Source organism: Xenopus laevis, chromosome 1L, assembly GCF_017654675.1.
Source record: "Xenopus laevis strain J_2021 chromosome 1L, Xenopus_laevis_v10.1, whole genome shotgun sequence".
Taxonomy (NCBI): Eukaryota; Metazoa; Chordata; class Amphibia; order Anura; family Pipidae; genus Xenopus; species Xenopus laevis.
The window spans coordinates 148,224,738-148,245,184 of record NC_054371.1 but is presented as its reverse complement, the minus strand read 5'-3'; the positions used below and the strand labels follow the sequence as shown (position 1 = coordinate 148,245,184).

Below are 20,447 nucleotides of genomic sequence, written 5' to 3'. Positions count from 1 at the left end.
ATTGTAGTAACTGGAAGTTACAACTACTTCAAAGGAAATTTACACTACCCTGATTCTACTGTATAATCACTGAAGTTCCTACTCTAGCAGATGTAAACTGGGAATACAAACCTCACACTTTCTCCTTGATGGAATACAAATCTGCACATATTAGTTTTTATACAGTCAACTCACTCTCCATAAGAGGAGCTTGTCTGACACTACATTATCCCAGGCTGATCATTTTAGTGGCCTAAAAGGTTTGAAATTTTACTAAAAAAAACTGTTTCAACACCAAAATAAAGCCAAATATAATTTATTATAAGTTTAAGGACATAGCACCTACTATACCCCATCTACATATACCCATAGAGTGGAGGAACCTGATGTCTTATTAAGCCTTGAGATAAGCTTGGGTATATTAGATAGGATTAGATTGCTATACCTACCTTAAGATTTTGGTCACAGCCATGAAGTGAGCAGCTGGCTCATGAAGAAAGCTGGATAGACCGCTGAAGTTGTAGAGTTGTTGAGAAGGTTGCCTATATATGTGTAATACTGCTGGAACATGGAACTGGTGTACATTAAGGTATTCTGTAGTAGATACCTCAGCGGTGTGAAAGAGGCAACTCAATTTGAGTAGGAAATGTCGATAAACTAAAACTCCTATTTGCTAGTTATTGTTATAAAAAATGGCTGATGCTTTGGGAAAGCCTCCTGCGCTTTCTTTTCTACAGATTTTTTTTAATATAGAGAAACTGGCAAGTTTCTAGAATAAGTCACCCCATGGGCTGTCTGGGACATATTTGTTCCACCAATTAAGTTGTTCAAATCTATCATGTCTTGTATCACCATTTATAATATTATCCATTGGGAGAGCTACTCATTTAATAGTTGTTAAGTAAATTCCATTAATTGATATTTAATTAACTTTAAGTTCATTATTTATGTAATGTATTATTAGACACAAAACTGAAGTTGCTTTTTAATCCAACTATTTAACAAATATTCCTTATTATTTCTTATAGTTGTTTATAGCTGTTCCTCAACCTAATTTTTTGTAGCTACAACCAATACACTCATGCTGCGAGTTGTTCACTTGAAGTCCATTACCAATGAACAACATGGTTTAATTTTTTGCTGTAGGAAAAAAATGTCAGTTAAAAAAATAACATTTTCATTATTAGGCCCCCATCGCAGTATGGGTTTGTAGGAGGGATTCCAGTAGCCCTTCAGATTAATTGAGAGAGTCCAATACCAATGAACCAAATAAACATTTATTGGCAAGCATAATACACACACTTACTCATGGGTTTTCTTCACCAACAGCATAACAGATCCGGATATTCACACTTGCTCTCTTGGCACAATTTCTTCCACACTTGCAAAAGCATAAAACCCTTCCAGTAGTCACATACCCTTCCAAAGTGACATAGATGCATCCCTTTCTGGGGTCTCTCACCACCTCCCGGTCCTGACAGTCCAGCGTACGACTATGTCCCCCTGGCCCACTCTGGGTAGAAATTTCTGGCCCCTGCTTCAGGATGTTCCTGTAACCTCAACTGTCACTGTTGTCACTGGCTTAGCCATGGCTCTTAGGCCTTTAACTCCTCGTTGGGGTCAAGTCTACCCATGCTAGCTGCGCCCTACACTAGCTGAAGTACCTAGAACTTATTACTCATAACCCTCTCTCTAGCTACTCCTACTGAACCAATGTTCTTTCGGAAAAGAACCCTGTCCTGGGTGTGTCATTTCCTTAAATACATTGTTTTCCTTTATATCCATCATGTCTAGTTGCTGTGGTAGGAACTGCAACCATATTTAGTAGAGAACTCTACTACCCTCTCGCGGTGACTCTCGCAATCTTACAATTCTTAACAATTTAATTATGTTTACATTTTTCAAACATTCCACACTCAACGCACATACCTCCCATACAGCTTTTGGCAGCCCTCGTACATGTTTATGTTTATATACATGAAAATATAAGAAAATATGTGTGTGAATTTTGTAGGTGTACAGTAACAATTGTAATTGGCAGCAAACCATAACAGACTTACATATAGCTTTACTTATCATCTGATTTGCTGTATTTTGTTCAGGACTTATTTCAGTTGTTTTCCAAAAGTGTTTGCTTTACATTGTTTTATTTATAGCTTGATTTTGCTATGTTAAAGGACACAGGGCAAATTTTATTTAGGTTATTCATTAATAAAATGAATTAAGGAAAATAACTCACATTAGAAACAACTGCATATATTGTAATATAGACCCCTACCCCACAGCACATAGAATAATGACCCCCCCCCATGTGCACATATACACTATTGCTTTAAATTAGCCTCTCTTATGCCAATGGGCTATTTCAAATCATTTTCTCATTAAACTTGGCACGCCTAGGCAGGAAAAGTTCATGTCCAAACAGCAAATATGTAAAAGCTGCATCAACAGCAAATGAAGCTTTTCTATTTCTGCAAAATATTCTACTACAGGTTTGAATTGTGCTTTCTTTTAAATATGGCAAAGTATGTCAGTAAGGCACGAATAACAGAATTCATATTATCACCATAACTTGGAATGTAATACATGGAATTCATTACAGTAATTATATGCACAATTAAAATCTTAACTATAACATCTTGTTGTACGGTATTTAAATGACTTAATGGCTTTATTGATTTATTTTTTCTTTCTAAGCTTAGCTTTGGAGGAATACCATTAAAAGGAAAATCGGTATCATTATTGCAGAAGAATTTTCATGGGTGCTTTGAGAATCTTTATTATAATGGTGTGAACATTATTGACTTGGCAAAGAGATACAAACCCCAGATCTACATTGTGGTAAGGTTATTTGTGTTCATTGAAACTTAGATTAATTTGATAGGCATTAAAGTGTTTCATAATAGCTTTGCATGGTTAAGCCTCCTGGCTAGTGAGAATTTCAGAAATACTTTAAAGGACAGACTTGAAGATGCTCTGTAGACTAAGGTTTTTTTTTTATTTTAAAGAATCAGTAAAACAAAAAAATTATTTGTTTTTATATTTAAATTTTCTTTTTATATGTCCAACCTACAAATTAACAGTGTCCAGTGAATACATGCATACATTTATAAATGAGACTTTTTTTTACCTATAAATGACAGTTGACCACTGTTTATCTCTTTGGATAGGTAAATCTATTGTGTTCTACAGAGTTTTCTGCTGTTTGCATTCTATACCTGTGCCCAATACCAGAATTTAAACGTGGGTAGCAACCTCAATGTCTACATAGCATATAAATATAAATTCAATTTAAGTATCTGAGGTAATACCAAACAATATTTGCACTTTTTCTGTTGAGCATATACCAATAGCAACAATGTACAGTGCTTAAGAAGTTTCCTAATTCACAATTCTCTACATGATACAGAAATGTTGCCCCATGTAGTATAAGTCTGTTATAGTTCATGTGTAAAAAAGGGTATTTAAAGCTTGATTTAAGCACCATAGGCCAAATTTGTTGGGAGTTGCTATGTCCAGTTTTGTTCTTTTACTCTTTATTGATAAAAGTCAAGGAGATTGGAATACCATGATACCAGAGTATTTACTTCTTACAGCCAATTAATTATAAATCTCATATTAAAGTACTTGCCCTTGGAAACCAGCTAGATGTTTGCTCTCAAACAGGAGACCAATAAATGCTTCCCAGTGATTGAGCTACTAGAGCTTGCACAAACTGCTGCTGTTCAACATTACTAATGTTTTGTGAAGTTATTGTTCCCCAAATAACAGGGAAAAGTTCTCCATCTTTTTAAATGTAGAAAACAGGTTGTAGTCATAAAACCTGACCATTTTACAATAATAAGCAACTGTTGTACCACACCAGATGCATCAATTAACTTTGGTCCATCTTGATATAGCATATTATACAGGAAGTCCTCGAGTTACAAACACCCGACTTACACACAACTCACACTTACAAACTGAGATTATTACAGAAACATACTGTGGTTTGCTTGACTTTAATTTGCATTTAGCTTTAACAAACCACATGCCCCAACCCCCTCTGATCTGTATTATCTATTGCAAAGCACAGAAAGGTAAAAATAAATACTATGAAAAAGAACTGAGAGGCACTATAAGTTTATAACTTTGTATTTTATTTTATTTTAATGTATACTATGTTATTTTATTCAAGTCTGTGTTCTATAATCTGAATAGGACAAGGACAATGCGATTGTGTAATTTTCAATTATTCTTTACAATGAGTTACAGTATAAACATAGATTCAAAATATACAGCTTACAGTATATAAACAATGTTTGACATATTCAGAAAAATGTGCATTTACCTGCATTACAAGAAATATATGCTGTGAACTTAATATGAAAATTAATAAAAAATATCGATACAAAAAATAAATACTAAGATAAGACAAACATCTGTCTAGTTGCATTTAATAAGTAAATTAAATATTTCAACTTACTGTACATACAAATTCAACTTAAGAACAAACCTACAGACCTTTCTTGTACATAACCTGGGGACTACCTCTACTAATTAAAGATACACATTAATGATACACATTATGGAGGTTATTTACTTAACCACAATTTCTGGTCCGGGTTTTTTTGACAAAAACTAAATTTTTTTTAATCTTATTATACTCCAAAGCTGCAAAAGTCAGAATCTTGCCAAGGTCATGTAGAAGTCAATGGAAGATGTCCCTTTTACAATTTGAAGATATCGTGGCCTGTGCTGGGTTTCGTCCGATAATCCAAAACATTATTTTCGGGGGATAACCCAAAAAAAATCGAGCAATTCAGACGATAAATCTGAAAAAAATGTATAATTCGGGTTTTCACTCAAATTTATCAAACTTTTTTTCAAGTTATTTTATTGATAAATAAGATAAAATCATTGATATGACTTTGGTTGAGCTTGGTTTAATAAAAACATTGTAGCTGTAAATGACTTACAGCTACAATTCAATATCTGGAAATAAAATATGTACAGTATGTGTATGTGTATTTTATGATATTGCAAACTGCATTTGTAAATAGGGCCATTCTAAACAGTTGTTAGTTTCTTATAAATAAGGCATAACAATCTGACATTGAAATGTCTCCCACGCAAAACTCTATTTCCTTACAGTCTTGTTTGTTAATTAACAGAATGATCAGTGTAGTAGGCATTTGAATTTGTTGTTGCTCTGGTTCTATCAAACATCTAATTTAGACACAGAAAAAACTAATTGATTCCCTTGAATTTTAAATGTGTTGAGTCCACTGACCCCAGAAACAACAGTAAGCAACAGTAAGTAACAACCCTGTCCATCAATGAAATGAAAACACATCCAACTGAGTGGTCAAGGGAAATGAATCTATTGATACATCTAACACTTCATTTTGTCATTTAATTAATGATATAAATATACAATATAACATGTTTATGCTAATGTTTGTAGCATTAATAATAACAGCTGTTAAACTTAATAACTTTTTCCACTGCCTAGTTTTTCCATTCTGCTAACTGCTACAAGTTGGTGATATTTATAAAATGAATACACAAAAAATGTATTATGTATGTACAGGTATGGGGTGTATTATGTGGCATGCTTAAGACCAGTTAGATGATTTACTGATCACCTGTAGAAAGGGAAACACATTATTGGTTGATATTGGTTACTGCACCTGGGCAAACTTTGTATCTTTTATGTCATGGTGGTTAAACATTAAAACATATATCCCTCCAACATGGATTTATGTTAATTACCATCAAGCTAAAGGTACAATTTTAATATTACATAGAAAAAGGAAATCAGTAAAATGTTTTCAAATGTTTGCTTTAACAGATCTCTATCATAAATTGCATTCCTGTATTTCTGAGCTTTCTGTCACCCAGACATAAAAAGCTGTTCAATAAAAGTCCTAACTTAAACATGAAACTTAAATTCTTTTTCTACTAAAGTATCTGTACCTGTTATAAACACATTTAAAAGTCTTAGCTGTCAATCATATATTGCCTGTCCCTCCTCGGGCAGCTTATTTCTTTCACTTTCTGTTCTGCACTTTCTAGATGTCAGTACACTCCTCACATCCCCCTCCCCCATCACCATCTAATTGTGGAGCCAGTGCATAGCTAATGTCATCAGGTGCAGCATTCTGTAGCATAAACAAGATTTAGACATAATGCTTGCCTTAATAACCGTGTCCACAAAATGGCACCTGCCTGCTTGCTGTGATTGTGAATTCCTAGACTTAAAGAAACAATATTTAAATGATTAAAGTAGTGAAAGTAAAGTGATCAACATCATAAAATAGGGGTTGGATTTTTTTTTTAGGGTGACAGGTCCACTTTAAGTATATACATTCCTTCACTATTGTTTTATCGATATGTGTTAACTATGATTGTATTACAGTATATTGTATGATTCAAAAAGTCTATTTGAATACATATTGGATGAATAGATAGAGCTTATCAAAATATATTTAATATTTAACACATTAAATTATTGTTTCTTTCTCTCTGAAGGGAAATATTTAGATAGATGACAGGTTGATTAATAGATTTTATCAAACTATATTTAATATTTAACACATTAAATTGCCGTTTCTCTCTCTCTCTTTCAAGGGTAACATTTCTTATTCTTGCATGGAACCTGAAACAGTCCCTGTTACATTTCTAAATTCCAACAGTTTTTTAGCTTTGCCTGGATTAGAACAAAATGGATTAACTGTCAGTTTTCAGTTTCGTACCTGGAATAAAGATGGCACCTTATTTTCTTACAAACTTGGCACTGAGTCTTTGGATCTTGTATTGTATATTACTGATGGGAAGTTTAAAATGAGCCTGTTTAAGCATGGAAGAAGCCAGTATAACACAGCTACAGGTGAGTATTCAAATAATACAATCATCTTTTTTAATAGACGAATTACAAAGCATACAACTTTAAAGTTTTAATATGTTATCTCTTAACTTATCTCATCTTAAAGGATAGGTTGTTGATGTGTGATGCTGCTTGCTTCTTCATTGCTCTTCAAGTCCAATGATATTTTTGGTTGCCAGTATCTTGTCCTTCTATCTGTGACAAAGCTGACCTGTTCTTCAGATTGGACTAAGAACAGCAATATCTGCATATCTGAATTACATCAGCAATCTGGTGTACTGTAGCCTTACACTACCATCTGATTCTGGATATAAAGAAATAATAAATATATAGCATTGTGTTTCTTGTATTTCTTCAATTAACAACTATTTCCCTAACCAGAAGTGCAGATAGCATTGAGTCTCATATCAATCACTCTGCCCCCCACCAGGAGTAAACTCCAGTGCAGACGGCAATTCTGGGGCATGTGCATGCGCATAATGAGCCAGTGGGCATGTGCAGATTATGCACATGGGTGATATGTAAAACAGACTCCTAATCCTACATCACACGCATGTACACAATGAGCTGACTGAGACACTCACTCATTATGTGGCATGTGTGTGCCTCAACAGTGCCACTGACACTGGGAGCTTCCTGCACACATTGGACTTAATAGTTAAAAACACATTTAACAACAGTATATAAGGACAGATAATGCATGGGAAGTATTATTTAGAATTTTTGCAACCTGAGGTTAATGATCTTTCTGTAACGTGGAGCACCAAAAAATATTTTGTCATCAACATGGATTGATGGTAGTTTAGTTAACATTCAGAACAAACCACAAAATCACTCTTCACACCCCTCACAACTTTCATGTATTCCTGATGCAGCAGTTGAGCCTGATTTGAAGAACTGGGGCATTATTGCTTGCAATGTACTGGGCCAACAGACACAAGTTAACCCTTGAATTAAAACTTGCCTTGAGGAAGTAGCACTTCCGGGGCTCCACACCTACACGTGCAACTGGCTTTTACTTAATAAATACTACTCTAAAGAACACCAATTGCACACAATTGTTATTAGAAAAAAAATGATTCATCACTATTCAGCACTATTTTTGCTGCATTGTGCTCAGATATTATGCAATACCTTAGTACATCAGCACCACTTTACTATTCTACTCTACAGAGAAAAATCTAAATCTTCAAAAATTAAAAATTGTTTGGTTAAATAGTATACTACACCCCATGTAATATAATTTGTATTTCAGGGCTGTATGACAGGATTTTAGATAACAGATCCCATGCCTGTATTTTATTAATGTACTTTTTTTTTTTTTACTTTTGTTTCATTTTTTGCTGCTATTTGCTGTTATTATGCTGATTTGCCAAGAAAATGCACTTACAGTTTCCCTGCCAGCAGTTAACAACACAATTTCCATTGATTTCAACAGAATGCAGAAATATAGACTATTGTCTATGTTGTTTGCATTTTATAACTGGAAATGGATAATAACTATTACTATATGTACATTTAAATTGAACCAGTGGTAACTATCTCATGCTGGGCCTCCCCACAAAAGAACATGCAGAGGGGACCCAGGCACACAACAGCAAACCTGTCCGCAGCCGCCCCCTTTGCTTACATGGTGCTTACACTATAGTTGCTGGTCTAATTCTGTCAAGAACAATAGCTCAAGATTTTACAGTTTCTTAAAGTACTTGCAGCCCTTTTACACACACATTAATATATATATATATATATATATATATATATATATATATATATATATATACATATATATATATATACATATATATATATATATATATATATATATATATATATATATATATATATATATATATAATGACATTGCAATTACATTACAATTACATTAGATTACAATCCTCCATATGATAAATATATATTCTTAAAGCCTTTAGAATTTTTATGTGGAAATGAAGAGTTACACACACACCAATCAAAGCGTTGCAGATAGTGGGAGTAATTTTGATTTATTTTCTTTCATATTTAAACACTTATGGGCCTATTTAATATTGCTCAAGCTTTTCAGCATGAACAATATATAATGAAACCCTGCAGGAGTTTCGTAACTCACTTTGGGTTTTAAACAGAAATGTTACTGTAATGTTACCCTTTTAGAATGAAGAAAAAGTTTGTCAGCTTTTAGGCACCAAAGTTTTTCTTTGTTTCTTTACAAGCAATTTTCGAGTATATAAGCAAACAGCATGAAATAGCAATGTAATAATTTTCTAAAAAAAACTAATTTTCTGTTTATACTTACTTGTTTCTGTGATCCTAGGTTCTGTTGTTCAATGTATTTCTGTTGTTCTAGGTTTTGATTTGAATAATGGTCACTGGCATTCTCTCTCTTTTGTGGCCAAAAGAAATCGTCTCATCGTAACCATTGATAACCAAGAGACTTTATCCTTGCAAACTGTTTTGCCATTTCAGCTGAGATCTGAAGATAATTACTATTTTGGAGGTACGCAGTATTTTTTTGCTTTAGAAACACCATCTTTATTTAATTTTGTATTGGATATGCAAATTAAAATGGATGGTTATTTGGATTTTGATATTTTCTGACTATATTTTTATGACTATTGCTTTTGTGTGATTAGGGTATCTAAACCGAAAAAATTAATTGATGTAAACTAAATAATGTCTTTTATGGGTTCAGAACCCTTAAAGCTTATAATCAACCAGTTAAGAGCACAAATGTGCATGCAGGTTTCTGCTTCCATTCTTTTTAAGTGAATCTAAACTCAAAAAATACATTATTGAAATCTTATTCAGAGTGGTCTTCAAAGCACTTTTGCATTTTACATTAATTTTGTATTTTAAGGGATTCCTAAGACAATAACAGTTTAGGCATTTTTATATTGCTAGGCAGGCTTGGCTCAATAGCTCTTTTTAAAAGCCCTGAAGATTTCAGGCAATATGATCAAATGGTACTTCATTATTATTTACATTGTGTAACTCGGATTATTTGATTTAGATATGTAAGTAGCAGATAAAAGGATGAGCCATTATTCATTACATGCAAAAAGCTGAATTTGATGGACATGTGTCTTTCTCAATCTCAGCTACTATGTAATATACTTGATAAAGTCAGACCCTGTTGATAATATTCTTGAACAAGTGCTGCTCTTTTAGAATAATAATTATTTGGTATTCTAGGAATATCGCATTCTATTCAATGTTGTCATCAACTCTGAAATAACTCCATACACGATAAATAATATGCCAGCAAAAGATACATTAAAATAACAGTATGTTGCATTTTACAGGTTTATAGAGGTACAAGTCTACTCTACAGAAACAAATCATTATTATATAAGCCATTAGATGAACAGTAAAAAATGCAAAATTCTGTATCTACAGAACAGGAAAGACTTCTGGGGTGAGAATGCACTCAGAAAGAGTTGGGAGGCCACATTAAGTACAGTGCTGAGATGAAGTACCTGATCAAGGATACAATAGAATCTATAATGCGCAAAGTGAGGGATTAGGGACAAATTTTTACATGAAATGCAAGCTCTTCAAATGTTGAAACTGCTATCTTCTTGCCCATAAACCACATATGTCACATTGTTCATTTTATTTGGGATAAGGGAATGGCTGTGTGCACATTTCATGGTGATCTGTATGATCACCATGTATAATTGGGTCTCTGAAACACTACTCCACTGTACACATTGTACAATAAAGGAAAGGAAATAAATATATTTTGAAGAGAAGTGTGGAAGAGTTATAAATGGATTATTATTCATCAGACAATTATTACATGTTGAATTTTAATTGCATACATCACATTGGTTCAATAAAAATACACTGCTCAGTGGTGCAAATTCTATTTTGGTGCACACTTTCAAAGGTTTTCAAAAGCTATATTATATGTGCAAATGAGGTCATATTTGCATTGAACATATTGTTTCAATGAATTACTTTTATAACATTAAACTAATACAAAATATAAACTAGGCACACTTGATCCATGACTTTCTATGAATGTGCTACATTTGATGTTTATGGGGATTCCCAGAGAAAGCAACATAAATCCAAGTACTCTCAGAAAGAACAATGGAAGTCAAATTCCCTTCTCTGCATACCATTTAAAACAATAGGAAATGCTCTGCTCAACTCTCAATTTGGGGTTTAGAGTGCTGATATCCACTGATGTCCACTCAAAACACCATTCATGCCATCACAGTAAGCAATGGAAAATGGAACCAGCATATAGAATCAATACATCAAAGCAATGGACATTGGAACCAGCATATACAGTAGAATCAATACATCAAAGTGGTTGTACTGGCAGATACACTACAAAACTTGATGGCTGGTTGTTCAATGGCTTTTTAGCAATTGAGAAAATACAGGGTTACTGAAAATAACTCTTTGTACAAAGTTGATCCAAAAACTTCAGTGCCTATGTTCATAATAGTGATGTGCATTATCAACTTGCACCTGACCCTATCCTGCAAAACCTTAACCATCACCACACCCTGACCTAAAAATTGTTGCCATTTTAGGGCCTGCACCTATTTTGTACCCGTGGCTTCATGCTCTGTACACTAGCTCTCTGTGTGCATCTGGTTCCAATGTTACAGTGTCAGCTCCACATTCCCTCTTTATATTATGTATGGTGAACATACCATTAATGGTGATGATCCATTCCAATGACTGTAGAGCGGAAGCATACAGCACCTTTTCCAATAAAAAAATCCTTTATTCCAACAAAATGGCAAAGACCCTGGATTACAGTGACGTTTGAGCTTTTTTATGCATCAGGTTCCAAGTCAGGGAATGTATGTTTGGGAGCAGAGGAGGATGGTCAGCAAAATTTCAATCCAAACCCAAAAAACTGGAGTTAAACCTGGAGGTCACTGCGGGTTTCAGGTTGACCCACACATCACTAGCTAATACGGATATCCCGTGTTTCTAATCTCTCTCTAAAATTTAGCTTTCCATGAAAGTTTTATGGTTACAATTAACTTTGTGATCATAAACTTTAATATTTGATCAGCCAGCTGAAACTGAATTCATTGTAATTCCAAGGAGAGATATGACATTTAGAGTATGCAAAGAAAATTATGAAGAAAGGATTATGATGAAGAAAGTTTGTCTGTAAACTGCAAACTTTCCACTAAGTATGATGAAACTAGACAATTATTCCAAGGATGTCAGTAGGGGAGACTCCTAGTCAAAGTAAGAAAAACAGAGAATGGAAGCATTAAAAGACAGAACAAGAAGGTTAATTGATTGGGTATTCAGAGCACAGACTGTGGAGCAGTAGCAGAGGGGATGAAGAGTACAGTATGTGACAGAAATGGAAACAAGATGGTGTTCTAAAAAAAAGAATGGTAAGACTATAAAAAGTGTCATCTTTTGTGAAGACAATATCCAGGGAATGGCAATCTTTGTGATTGCTGAAGTTTGAACATGATCAAAGGAAGACGTTAAATGACAAAAGAGAAAGGCCTAAGTTATAGAGGAATAATCAATGTGACAGAATGAGAATAAGAGTGTCAGTACAAATCACATTAAATTACTACTTAAATAGATGTAGAAAACAGCTCATATAGAAACAAGAACATTGGAGCTAATGCCTCAACATGTAAAATGTTGCAGGTAAAAGTGATCAAAGTTAAAAAAAATAAATAAATAAAAAAAATAAAGTTGATGCTTTTTATAATGTAAGGTTGGGATATTTATATATGTTTGTGACAGTGTAATACTGCCACATCATATAATTATAACTGCCAAATTATATTGTTTTGCATTGTATAGAGGCTACATATGGCCAGAAACTTAAATGACAGTGAAAACTCACTGCTGAGTTTCAAACTCTGAAAGCACTATTTGTAGGCCACATGGGGTTTATTGTTAATTAGTAGTGATGATCAAATCTGTCAATTCGCCCCCAAAAATATGTGGAATGCCTGAAGTCATGACCATAGATGGCCATTATTTGATGCATATTTTGTTTTCACACAAAATGCATTGAGAAAATATGCATTTTTTTCTGATACCAAAAATTTATTTTGCTGCGGTTCCTTAAAAAAAATTAGCTGATGGAAAAACCTGGCATTTCATGATGAATCCATGCTTGCTGAAAAATGTTGCTCATCGCTAGTAATTATAGGAAAATAAAACTGGCATGACTTTGTGTAGGCCAAGCTTTGTCTGGAGTGGTATGAAAGTCACCACCATTGGACTTTTGGGCAGAAAGCTCATTCTCTGGATAATAAAATGAAATTTCACAATCTGGTAGTCTGACTAAAATTCAGAATATTACTACTAGATACACCCTGTCTGAATGTATAATGGCAATAGAAGACTTTATGTTCTGAGGCCATTTTCTATTGTTTGGGTTAGAGCTCACTATAAGTAAACATTAATGCTACATGTACTGTGAAATTCTTAAATAAAATAAAAAAAATTAAATTCTTGAAAATTCTGTGATTTCTACTTTTGGCAACAGTTTAAGTAAGGCTCTTTCTTGTATCAGCACAATTATGATCTCATGCACAAAGGAAGGTTGTTACAGTATAGATTTACTGAGATTGGAGTAGAAGAACATGACTTACCTACAAAGAGCCCTGGCATCAACCCAACTGAAAACCTGTTTGACAAATGACAGTAAGGAATGCAAGCCAGGTCTTGCTGCCCAACCTCACTAATGAAATAAAAGCAAATCTCTCCAACAGTATTCCAACATCTAGTTAAAAGCCTTCCAAGAAAAAGAAGAGGACCGGCTTTGTACACATACACTTGGTTTGGAAATGAAATTTTGGATAGGCAGGTATTGGTATACTTTTGACCATACGTATAATGTATATCTGTGTTTATATTTAAGATGGCCAAACATGCATATTTTGGCTCATAAAGCTCTTCTGGACAAGTATGTCAGGACATGTGTTACAGACATATATGTTTACATATATATGTTAAAGACATATGTAACAGACCATCTTGCAAATTAATCAGATAAACATTTGCTAATGCACCAGCTTAATGTCAACTATTTAATATTACCTGGCTATGAAACTGATTTCAATTTCAAACTAATTCCCAAAACACAACTGAAAATTTTCTTTGTGCTTAAGATTCATAGGATGTTTAAAGTCCTCTGTAAAGTTGGTTTGCAGCATAGCAAATAATGAATAGTGATTAGCTGGTGGACCACATTGAATAATTGAAGAGAATTTATGAAGGAGTTGAAGTGGCTTGTGCTTGTTTTAATCCATATTTAACATAAATAACATTATTTTTATTAATTCAAATAAAGATTAAAACTTTAGCAGCACCCTTTACAAAATGAACAAATGAACAAGTAAAATGTATTATAAAATGTATCATTCCAGAAGGTCACGGAGAGACTATGCTTAGTTCAGGAGCACCAGACAAAGCATGGATTTATTTTGCCTTCTGTTATTGCTGAGTTTGAAAAATGACTCAGAGATTAAAATTTACTGTGAAGCATTACCATCAATCTGGTAGATGTAGACAGAAGGCAAACCCTCTATAATAAGACAAAGATTGATACATGCTGTAGAGTAAGATTAGGATCCTTGAGCAATGTAGTTTTTTTTATATAACTTGGAAACAACACAAGAGGCATTCAAAAGAAAAGTCTGATATCTGAGGTCCTAGACTGAAATTGACATGTGTGGAAACAATTAATTTTGGATCTGAGAATATTTTCATGGTTTCTCTCATCTGTATTTTATGAGGTAGTGCCTTTCTCCAAATGATTGGTATTGCCATTTGTGCAGACAAGGCATATCAGCCATGAAACAGTGGAAACATTTTTATAAATATATGCTTGTTATTAAAAGGTTCACCGCAGTTGAACTTAAATGAACTGTAAACATTTAAAGGCGAGTTAAAGTGTTTTAAACCCTGTATATGGGCTATCCCCAACGATCATATTTATACTTTCAAAAGTGCCCTAATTCCCCATGCATTTGTGAAAGCAAAGAGTGTAACTAAACAAGTTGCCGCAGCCCGTACCTTATAATATTTGAGTTAAGCACATTGCATTATACAGTATATGTGTAGTACAGCTCCTATTTGAATTTTGCTATGTATCTCATTCTTTACCATTAGAGATTACACAGACACACTAGAAAGCACTTATCTTGATACATAAATTTGTAGACCGCACACTCACAATATTTTTGCTGATCTCTGTGAAGCAAATGTGATCAATGTGTTTGGACAAGTGTTCCAAATAATTGCAAACACTAGTAATAGCGGCAGGCAACAGGACACAACGAATATGCAGTCCAAGGCATGCACCTAGAAAATAACCACATATAAATCTGGATCTCTATCTAATGTATTCATATGTGTGATACAAGCTAATAGCACTACAAGTACATTATGGGGGGAGTGTAATATCGGTCGATAATGCAAAAATCATTTGCAATCCGTTCACAATGCGAATAAATGTTTGCAAAGTGAAAAATGTTGTCTTTGTGAACACTTTGCCCCTAATACAACTAAAGTTTGTGAACGTTTGGAGTGTATGTAATAAAATTTAGCAACTGCAAACTATTTTTTTGTGACAAAATATTTAATGAAACTCCAATGCTGTTGTTAAAGGTTTGCAATGCGCAATTAAGATATGCAATGAAATTAAAACCTAAGGAAAAATAGTACATTGCTATATGCAAAGTTTTGCTCTTTGCAAATTGTATTTCATTTCCCCCTATGCACCTAAATGCTGTGAGGGTTGCTGGTATTGAGGCACTGCACATACAGTATTTATCAATAACTGATAGTGATACATTAGTGCCATCTAACAATACATCTGTACAATACCCTTATAATCACTATTACCAAAAAACAAAGTCTAAAATGGTACCAGCACCAGCTTTAAACATTAGGGATGAAGTCATGTTTCTTTATCTTGTTTAATATCCTAAAAAGCTTTTACAAATTGTCAACTGGTAATTCTGTCCAGGGTATATATCATCTGACAGTTATGGTTTTGCTTTGTCTTTGTTTCCCTTTTCAGGTTGTCCTGACAACAGTACTGATCATGGGTGTTTTAGCCCTGTAAGGAGTTTTCTGGGATGCATGAAGTTAATTTCCGTTGGTTCCAATTTAATAGATATTATTTCATTACAGCAAGGGCAGATTGGAAATTTCACCGATCTGCAATTTGACATCTGTGGCATCATAGACAGGTAAAATAACAATCATAATGTTTTATTTGAATATATTTTAATTCATCTATAATTGCGATGCCATAATATATAGAGTAACAAATATTAATTGGGCAGAAAATCAGGTTGACCCATGGCTACAAATGCCTCTAAAACTTGCTCTTGTATAGGGTCCAAGGCTGCATAGGTCTCAGCAACCTTCTGGGTCGGTGCAATTTGGCCAAAGTGTGTGGCCCAATCGTCAATACCCAGGGGCTGATTTTTTATCCCAAGATGTGGCTGGAATGTGGCCAGAATATTCTTATGATGAAGGGCGGAAGTGACCAAAACATGTCAGCCCTATAATGCCATGTGTGTTTTTTTAATGCTGACGGATAAAGATATGAACTTTTAAATGATCCGGTGTGCGGTCCTTTGATTTCCCCTTTTCCATATTTACTCTACAACTTATTGCATTTAAGAACACATTTTTTTGCAGTTGTTAGCATATTGTGGCTTGGACAATGCTAATGTGCTGAATTGTAGGGATGTAAAAAATATGCAGGAATTGTGAGAATTTTAGGAACATGCCATCATATTTTCCAATTGTTTGTATATTAGTGCAAGGAATCATTTGGGGCAGATTTACTAAGGTTCGAAATGGTTTTCGAGTTTAAAACCACCAATATGTTAATAGCCTTCCTTATTCCTGACATTTGTGGGGTTTTTTTGGGAGGCAAGCTCAATTCGAATTGCGTTTGAATTCGATTTGAGTTTTCGGGTCGTTAACATTAGATCGGATTTTAGATGTTTTTTATTCCATAAATAAGCTCCCATTTTAGTTGTGAGTAAATTCGAGTTCATTAGAGTTAACTCGACCTTTAACAAATAACCCCCTTGATGTAACGGGAAGAAATGCTACTTTAATTTTCTAAATAAACTTCCAGTGTGAACATAACTTGACCATTTAGAGAAGAGGAATGAATAAGCAAAAAGAATCATGGGAAGGAAATCAGGTTTAGGTAATAATGGTATATGCTATAGTTAAAACGCCAAAAGATATAAACATGGTGCTCAAAGTGAAAACATAAGTTGAATTTGGTGTCACATTTAGGGGGTTATTTACTAAAATCCAAATTTATCTCATATTTTATTTTTAAAAAAACACGGCTAAACTTCCATGCTTGATTTGACCCTTATTTATTAATAAAATAACTCAAATTAACCTGATCCTGGAAAAACTTGATAAAATTGAGATAGGTGCTGCTCCCATTGTCGTATACAGGACCTCTACAGGTCATAATGGCAGATTTTCTTATTCAGGCTTTTTTCCACATAATATATTTATTAGTGATGGGTGAATTTATTCGCCAGGTCGCAAATTTGCTGCTAATTCCCGGGGGTTTGTGAAACTGCCGTTTCGCAAATTTTTTTGCCGTTTCGTGAATTTCTCTGGAAATTTGCAAATTTTTCGCTGAAGCGAAATGCCCCAAATTCGCCCATCACTAATATTTATATAAATCTCAGAATTTTTTTTTTTTTTGCAACTTTTTGCCCCAAAAAGCCCAACCAAATAAAATCGAGTTTTAGTAAATAATCCCTTTAGTGCTACATTGTTTTAGGTCTGTTACCCAACCAATCAACTCTTTTGAACAGTCTGGTACAAGGTAGAAAGAAAAGCAATAAAGCAACTATATGAATGGTGCAAGATGCACAGTGCAGCTAGACCTGGGGCAGAAGTGCTCTCGGAATAAGCACTATGAGGAGCTTCCTAAAATGCTTTGCTACTTCTCACCACCACTAATGCATTTTTCCCACCACACTCAGAAGTTGAGCAATTTGATTGACAAACTTGAAAAATGTGCATGATTCGAATTGACGCACAATTTTATTGAGACATTTCCTACACTGACTTTTCAAGCTGATTTCTTAGCAAATGAGTTAAATTCATGGACGGTAGTCGACTTTATGGATATCTGCAAATAACCCCCTAAGAGTTTTAAACCCAAAATATGAAATTAATAAAGATATTGTTTTGTTTATTGTAATACTAATGATTTCTTAATTCACATTCATTTGTACTTCCTTGTCTTGAAAACAAACATGCTCCATTATTTTTGAGGTTGAGATGAGACAGCAAATTTTGTTCAGATACAAATACAATTCGCTGATCATGGAATTCTATAACATTTATTTAACTCATTATTCATAGAACTTTACTAATACCCAAATACGACCCATTCTCTCTTGACATAAAATGGCTTGTTCCTCTTCATCAATAACCTACCTTCCCCATCTGAATTTACATCTTTGTAATTTATTCAGTTTCAGGTTCAATCAGTTCACCAAAATAAGTCTTATTTCATGCTGATTTGTTAAAAAAAGCTGCTAAGTACATATGGAGTTTCTATTAGTACTAGGAAGCTTACCTATGCTCCACAACTCCCTGACCAGTTTGTTGTCCAATATCCAGTTTTCTATTCTTAGTTTGTTGATTATGGTAATTCCTGTTTAGCTGTAGATGGAGGGACAAGAAAAGCATCCTTCAAGTATTACCTTCCACAACTTTTTCATTGTCAATAGGAAAGAATCTACTACATAAAAAGAAGGTGGACATACATAAGCTAACCTTTGCCAACAATAACTTAGCATCAGTACATCACACACTCCATGAACATTACAGAATATTATAGAATATCATAAAGTTTTTATTGTTATTGTTTTTTCTGAGTCTCTGTATTTAACAGCAGTTGCTAAAATACACAGCTAACCTGCATAATTTTATTTTAAAAACATTCAAACCTTGAAATCAGCTATGCAACCAGCTTCCAGAAAACAAAATCACAGCTTGTCCTTTATATATTGTAGGTGCTACTATTTGTGATTGTGTTTTCTCTGAAGCCTATGAATTGCAGAGGGATATCAGGACTTCTCTCTGTTTCTTCATCATCTCTCACACACACCCCTTCTGGTTTTATTTTAAATGTACTTTAGACAATACAGAACTGTTGGTCTATTTATCTATCTAGTTTGCTACTTACCTTTTTCTACCTATTTTTCCCCAACTTGCGTTTAAACATAAACTTTATTAGTTCATGCTGTATGTAGTGTGCACTCTGTTCATGGATAAATGATTCTGGGTTCCTCTGTTACCAAAACATTAACAGTAAGATGGAGTTGGTGAAGAAAATGATCTATCATTACCCCAGTGTAGTAATTTCTCGGTTGTTGACAAGCTGTGATCATGAATCACAGCTTGAATAGCAGACCTGGTGGTACAGTAAGGAATATAACTCAAGCTTTGATTCATAATCAGAGCTTGTAAACGTCTGCTTGAACTTTTAACCTGCTTTGAACTTTGCTTTACACTATTCACGAATAAATTCAGATTGCTGAACCAGATATTTGTTAGACTGAATAAATATAAATTATCAAATTATTATTTTCCTCTAAGCTCTCAAAAGCATATTGGGCTGATAGCTTTCCCTTTGTCTGCCCATGCTGTACTATAAATAATCTAACTGCATGCACAGTTATATTGATGAATATTTCTTTAAAATAGGTACAGATAATGTTTAAGATTATGAACTGGGAGAATCTAAAAGAGGGACACCCAGTGCCTTCTGAGTGACCCCTAATGACTGTGTTAATGCAATAATATTTCTTGGTATCTATTGGTTACCTTGTAATTTAGCAAAAGACAGTGGGTTATACAAGGCTATAATGATGGAAATACTGGCAGCAAAACTTGGGAACACAGTTGTTACGCGTTCTGGGAGACCGGCGCACCCCTATACTTCGAGGCACATCGGGTCCCAGAGCCTTCTGCGCAGATGTGGCCAAATGTGCTCCACGTCCAGACTCATTTACAGATTGTAATATTAAGAACAGAAGAAAAAGAACGTAAGAGAAAGAAAAGGAAAGAAAGAAAAGAAAAAATTCAAGTAGTGAAAGAAAAAAAAAGAAAGAAGAAAAAGGAAAGAATATAGGGATAGAAGAATGAGGGGGGATAGGACTCACGCCAGATAAATATGCATATTTACTAAGTGCAATATTAAAGTTTACATAATCAACATAATTATCATGCTGAAACTATATAATTTATACCATTATTATCTCTATTAAATGTTTTGCGTTACTCTATCCGACATATTTGAAGGGATTTGGGATTCACACCCAGGTTGAATTATAGCTGTCCATGTTGTGATGTATCAATGCTGTACGTTTTTCCATTGAAGACACCCACCATATCCTTCTTTTTAACTTCCCATGTTGTAGGGATGCCTTCTTTCCATTTGTGAGCTATATTGCATCTTGTTGCTAGACAGATTTGTGAGCACAACTTAAATTCTTTCTTTGTGAGGGAGTCATAGTTAAAGGAAAGCAGGGCTAAGTCAGGGGTCTGGGTCAATAGTTTTGTCTAATAGAACACC

The 20,447-nt window shown here is 34.1% G+C and overlaps 1 protein-coding gene across 2 annotated transcripts in view; it reads left to right on the top strand.

Moving 5' to 3' along the window:
- Positions 1-20,447, top strand: part of LOC108695542 (contactin-associated protein-like 4) — a 181,362-nt gene that overhangs the window by 87,413 nt on the left and 73,502 nt on the right. The window contains exons 7-10 of one of the 2 annotated variants that reach the window (XM_041564659.1): positions 2,677-2,820; positions 6,592-6,850; positions 9,192-9,341; positions 15,885-16,056. In XM_041564659.1, the coding sequence (XP_041420593.1) occupies positions 2,677-2,820; positions 6,592-6,850; positions 9,192-9,341; positions 15,885-16,056 (725 nt within the window). The remainder of the gene's footprint in view (positions 1-2,676; positions 2,821-6,591; positions 6,851-9,191; positions 9,342-15,884; positions 16,057-20,447) is intronic. The other variant, XM_041564662.1, reaches the window with a different exon arrangement.